Source organism: Plasmodium relictum, assembly GCF_900005765.1.
Source record: "Plasmodium relictum strain SGS1 genome assembly, contig: PRELSG_00_v1_56, whole genome shotgun sequence".
In the NCBI taxonomy this organism is placed as follows: domain Eukaryota; phylum Apicomplexa; class Aconoidasida; order Haemosporida; family Plasmodiidae; genus Plasmodium; species Plasmodium relictum.
Genome location: NW_021628712.1, coordinates 1 through 6780, shown reverse-complemented (window position 1 = coordinate 6780; position 6780 = coordinate 1). Strand labels below are relative to the sequence as shown.

The following is a 6780-nucleotide window of genomic DNA, read 5'->3' as shown; positions in this document are numbered from 1 at the left end:
AAAATTGTTAAATGTATTTTAAAAAATACGTAAAAATTAAATATTAATAAAACCATAATTCTTTTTATTTTTCTTTTTAGTTTCAAATTTAATTCTTTATTTTAAAAGTTAATTCTGTTTGACGGCCAGAATTTTGCATAAATATTTCCATTTTTAAAATATTTTTTTATTTAAGAAAGCGAATGCTTGGATAATTAGCTATTTTTCGTATAAGCAACTAACCGTTATATAAAAGGATAATCATATCTTTTATTGACTAAATGGTCAATTAACTAAGTATATCTCTAATAAAGAAACAATTTATTCTGAACATGTATAATATTTTTATCCTAAATAGTTTTTATTTTATAATGAAGGCCCTTAAGCATCTCATAGCATATACTCTTGGATATTTTAATTTCGCACGTATACAATCGCTCCACTTTTATTTTCATAATTATATTCAAAAAATCTCAGAGGACCTTTAAAGGAACAAACATATTTATTTCACATATACTTCACATCTTTATATATTGGAGTTTTCCTTTTTCTTAATGATGTCCAACTGCCTCGTACTTATACCTTTGTTATGGAGAATATCTTAATTTTGCGTGTATCTTATCTCTTTATTAAGATCATCCTTCTCTTCTTCTTTTTCTAATTCTTTCAAAGAATTATTCAAAAAAATATTCCATTCGGACCACATATGTAACATGTCCTTTTCCCAAAGAACTCTTATTTTGGAATAATGTTTCCTAATTGTATCATAATCATATCCATACTGCATCATGCATATGAAATCTAAGCGGCACCTTTTATCTTCTTTTCTGAAATATTTATTGAATGAATAAATCCATTTGTCCCACACTAAATTTTTCCATTTAGCATCCTTACTTATAGTTTCCTTATCATTAAACAATTGATTATACATCTCTTTATTCAAACTATTATAATCATATCTAATTTTCATCCAATAATTCATATGCTCACGAAAAGATCTTTTCTCTTTCTTTTGACTCTCGAGTGTTCTATCATTAATACGACGAAATTCATTCATAATAAACTTCGCTATAAGTCTTATGGTACATTTTGTAGGTTCTTCCTTTCTCTTTTTTAGAAATGCATGGACTATAGATAATGTACCATTTAATCCCTTTAACATTTCTTTTTTCTGATTATAAGAAAGTCTTTTAAATCTTATTTTAGCATCTTCCAAAGTATCATATACTAAATCAATTAAATTAGTGGGAATAACAAAACTTGCGCTATTTGCATGAACTCTTACTAGATCTTTATCATTTACTAAAAGAGAGGAAGTATGATTATGTAGATTAGATTCAGATGTTAAGCATGGGATAAATAAGTCGACAATTAGTAAGTAACTAAAAAAATATAATACTTTTAGAACTTTCATTTTGAGAAAAAAAATAAAAATTAACATTAAAATAATTTTCTTTAAAATGCAGTTTAATATGAAAAAATTAGAACTATAAATAGGAAGAAAAAAGTGCTATTTTTTTATCATAAAAACATTCTATAAAAAAGAAGTTTATAATTTTTAGAACTCTAAAATAATTCCTTTTTTACTTTAAAGCTTTTAAAATGCATGCAAATTCAGTAGTTCAGTAATATGAAGAAACAAATTATTATTAAATAATTCAACTCGAAAAAAAGTTTTAAAGATAAAAATTTTAATTGCTTAAATGCTACTAGTTATAAATTTGCCTTATTTTTACAAAGTAACATTGTAGGTTGTAAAAATTCTCCTTTTTATTTCTGCATATGAATCATTTCTCATTATGATAGTTTTTATAATATGTTTAAAATGTTTTATGTTTTATCTAATTTTAATTAATACTTGTTTTATTTTTATAACGTTCATTAAATTTTCCCTAGATAAACATAAGAACAAAGATCAAAATATATAATGAATAATTATAATGTTTTTTTTTAATTTAAAGATTCCTATGTATTATTTATTCCTATTTATATATGAAATATATTGTTTTTTTCATTTCAGAAACGCGAATTATATTCGAAAAATGAAAAAAAATTATATAAAATATAAAAAAGTAAAATTAACCATAATTATATTCAAATGATTTATAAAAAACCAGATTAAGTCATTATAGTATAATTTAAAATAAGGAAAAATACTTTACAAATATTGAATTAAATATAAAAAAAATGTACAAAGATATATTAAATATATCATTTTCAAAAAAATAAAAAAGAAAAAATAACGTTATATTTTTATAAAAAAAAAAAAGAAAAATAAGGAAACTATATTTAATTTTTTTTTTTTTTTTTTGTATATTTTTAAAGAATAATATAAAAAAGCAAAAAGTTTTCATAAATATTTACAATAATTTTTTACACATGTATATCTACTTTTTGATGTTTAAATTTCTTTTTCATTAAAAATAAAATTCACACTTTTAAAAAAAAAAAAATAATAAAATTCTTTTAAAAAAATTTAAAAATACAATTTTATAATGAAAAAATTGGATAACCATTTCAAATATGTAAGATATACTATTATATCGTAATTTTATGCTTTGTAACAATTTTTGCCTTAAACAGAAAATTTTTCATTTAAATTTAAGGTTTTTTAAAAAAAATATGTATTTTAGTGAAATTAAATACGTAGTAGCAAACCAAAATATTAGTGCATAAAAAAAAAAAAGAAATAATTATATTCTTTTTACAATACTATAATAATGGATTATTATTTTACAATATTGTAAATGTAAAATATAAGCAATATTTTTTTTATAATTTTAATTTATATATATTCTTTTTACTTTATTTTTAATTAATATTCATGCTCATTTTATAATAAAATTCAACGAATTTCATATTTGAAATGAATAAGATTTCAAATTATAACAAATGTATAAATATCATATTTTTTTTTTTTTTGTTGTTTTTTATCAGAATAATAGTAACCCTACTATATATTTTTAAATTTAAAACCAATAATTCTTAAAAAATTATTGTAAAAAGTATTATGTCTTTCAAATAAACAGGAATAAATCATTTTAATAATTAAACAAAAAAATGTATAAGTGGAAATAATTATAAATATATATTTCGTTGTTTTAAAAAATATAAATAGAAAAGAAAAGGATAATTTGCTTGACTTTTCTATTACTTCATACTTGATTTCTTGATATCAAATTGAAATTTTTAATCCATTCAAAGTATAAATAAAAGGAATGAAATAGAAAAAATAGCCGATCAAATAAGGTGAAAAAAAACAAAAATGAAAACTCCTTAAAGTTTCAATATGTGTATAAAGATATTTATTAAGAATATTTCGATGTAGTTATTTTAAAAAAATAACAGAGGAGAAAGATAAGTTCATAAACGAAAATTTGAAATATTTTAATAATACACTTTTATATTTATTATTAATAACATTAAGTGAACATTTTTGCATATACATATATATAATATTAAAAATAATATATTTTAAACAAAACAAATTCCTTAAATTTTTTTTTACGAAAAATTTATTCATTTATTTGGGAATAAATTAAAAGTTTTTAGATATATATAAATGAAATAAATTAAAGTGCTCAGTACTGATTAAAATACTCAATTATACATATATTTTTATTTTATTATTTGTAAATATATTAAAAATTTAATCAATCTAAGATGATAATTTTTAATAAATATACTTTGAAATATTTTTAAGTAATTTTTATTTTAAAAATGTATTGTTTAATTTAATTAGTCATTTTACATTTCGAAAATATATATACCCAATAATTTATTTAAATTATTAAACTCCATTTTCTAAACGCTTAAAGTTACCTCATTAAAAAATACTTTCAAGACATACAAAAAATAAAATAATTTACAAAGTAAAACATAATTTAACGTTAAATAACAGGAAACTGTGATTTTAATGTATATATACATAATTGTCTTTATTATATTTATAAATAAATTAAAAATACCATTTTGTAATTGTTATTATATATATGAATGATAAAATTATAATCTTAGGAAGAAATAAAAAGCTAATCAAAATTTTCACATCATTTATTTGATATTTTTTTATTTTTATAATTCTTTATTTATTTTTATTTTTTATTTTTACTTTTTAATTTTTTTTAGGTTTAACTATAAAAATCTATTACAAAAAAACATTTAATTATAATATTTTCATATGAATAAGAATAATTTTAGAAAGATATAGTATGGAAAATGCTTGTTTTAATTAAATTACTTTTTATTTATAGTGTATGTTAAAAATATATTGTAATAATTTATATTTATATATATATATTAATTATTTTAAATATTATATTTTTAGACATATTTAAGAGTTTTTTTTTTAAAAGTGTTAATTTAAAATTTTCATTTTTCTTCGTTATCCTAACTTAAATATTTTATCATAATAAAATGATATTAGTAATATATTATTTATATTATAAATATTAATGAAAATAATATTTGTATTATATGCTATGATAATTCCTTGAGAATCTCTGTATAAAAAATTTTAATTTTGTATAACAAATAAAATTAGTATTAATATTTTATAAATAAATATGCTATAATAGTGTAACAAAACCCTTTACATTTCTAAGAACAAAATAGTACAAAGTTTTTACTTTTTATGTGCGTTAAGAATAAAATATTTGTAAGTTAGCACATTCAATTGTTGAATGTGCATATAAAATAGTGAAAAATAAAAGAGTGCTTCTAAGTATTACTTAAATTTTCAAATATATGAAAAGAAGAAAATTTAGTATTGGTATGAAGAGTTATAAATAATTGTTTCTAAAATTTTTTAATAAGAATGATAAAAATCACACATTATTGTTATATACATATATCTATTATTAAAATTTAAAATAAAAATTATAAAATAAAAAAAAATTTTATATTTATTTTAAAAAATAAAATTATAATTTCAAAAAAAAAAATTTTCTTGAAATCAAATTAACTCTTTAATAGAGTATTGGTTAATAAAATATGCACATTAACTTTTCATATATAATAACTAGGTAAAATATCAATGAAGAAATTTAGTTCTCACACAATATATTATCAACGTCAATCATGCATTTTTAGCTAAATAATCAAAAAAAAAAAAAATAAAATAAACGAAATTTAAAAATCAAAGATTTTTAAGGATGTATAAACTTAAGTGAAGGACATCATCTTTAATCAAAGATATTATGCATGTATGCTTATATAAGATATTTATTATATGTTAATTATATGTTATTTATTGAAGACTTATAAATTATTAAATAATTAAACACTTTGTTATCTCTATGCAACTTCACTAAAAAAAAAGCATAAACCAATAAAAATATTAAACATATTATATAAAAATGCTATTTATTCCATTTTTCATTCAATACCTTAGCAAAGTCATTAAATGGGCAATTAATAAAACAAATGGAGACAACGACAAGAAACTGAAACCGACGTAAGCAAAATCCCAATTGATTAGCAAACTGATTTATTAATTGGGCGTTTAATGATTTTGCTAGAGTATTAAACAAACAAATTAATAAAGAGTATGCATAACTAAGTATACATTTATATATATATATTCGTTTTTATTATATATATATATATATGGTTTTCTTATAATGCATAATATTTAACCTGAGTTAAAATTTACTGCATCTTTTAATAGACCTATTAATTGCTATAAATGAGTTTTTATTTACAAAGAATTATTCTTTAAATTAAAAGCATACATACAAACTATAACAATTAATAAAGTGAAAACTTTATATTATTCAATTTTATTTCAAAAGTATATCTTGAATATAACATAAACATAATTTTTTTATCTTTTAAGTTTTAATAAGTAAAAATTAATTCTTTACTTAATTCAAAAAACAGATGTCAACAAAAACACAAAAAATTTATATAATTAAAAAAAAAATAAATTTATTTTTTTTTTTTATTTACAAAGATGTATACTAATTAAAATAAACAAACAAAAAAAAAAAATAACTTTATTTTATTTCATTTTTTTTTTTTTAACTAGCGTCAGTGTATGGCTAATTTGTACGTACACGACTAGTAAACTAGCTAAGTGTACTAGAAAAGGTTAATAACATATTTTATTAACCATACTCCACTATTTAGGGGAAGTAATGATATTACTATATTTTGCTCTCTTTGATTTATTAATTGCCCGTTTAATGACTTTGCTAGAGTATTAAACAAACAAATTAATAAAGAGCATGTATAACTAAGTATACGTTTATATATATATATTCGTTTTTATTATATATATATATACTGTTTTTCTTATGATGCATAATATTTAATTGAAGTTAAATTTTACTGCATCTTTTAATAAACCTATTAACAGTTATAAATGAGTTTTTATTTACAAAGAATTAATATCTTCTTTTAATTAAAAACATACAAATAATTTATAACAATTTATTAAGTCAAAATTTATGATATTCAATGTTATTTCAAAAATATACATTGAATAATACATAAACATTTCTCTTATCTCTTAAGTTTTTAATAAGTTAACATTTCTTTCTTTTTATTTTTATTTACACTAAAAATTAAAACATATTATAACATAACATAACATTCAAAAACTCTTCCAAAAAAAAAAAAAATATTAATTTTTTTTTTTTTTTTTAATTACATAGATGTATATATATATAAATAAACAAACAAAAAAAAATAACTTTATTTTTTTTTTTTTTATATAGGACTAGCGTCAGTGCATGGCTAACTTGTACGTATACAACTAGCAACTAGCTTAGCATGCTACAAAAGGTTAATAATACCTTT

The 6780-nt window shown here is 18.5% G+C and overlaps 1 protein-coding gene across 1 annotated transcript; it reads right to left on the bottom strand.

The window, feature by feature from the left end:
* Positions 1-580: 580 nt before the first annotated feature.
* Positions 581-1393, bottom strand: PRELSG_0004800 (hypothetical protein; the record flags this gene model as incomplete). Its single annotated transcript, XM_028676490.1, has 1 exon — positions 581-1393. The coding sequence occupies one exon, from the start codon at positions 1391-1393 to the stop codon at positions 581-583; it is 813 nt and encodes a 270-aa protein (XP_028531236.1).
* Positions 1394-6780: the final 5387 nt, after the last annotated feature.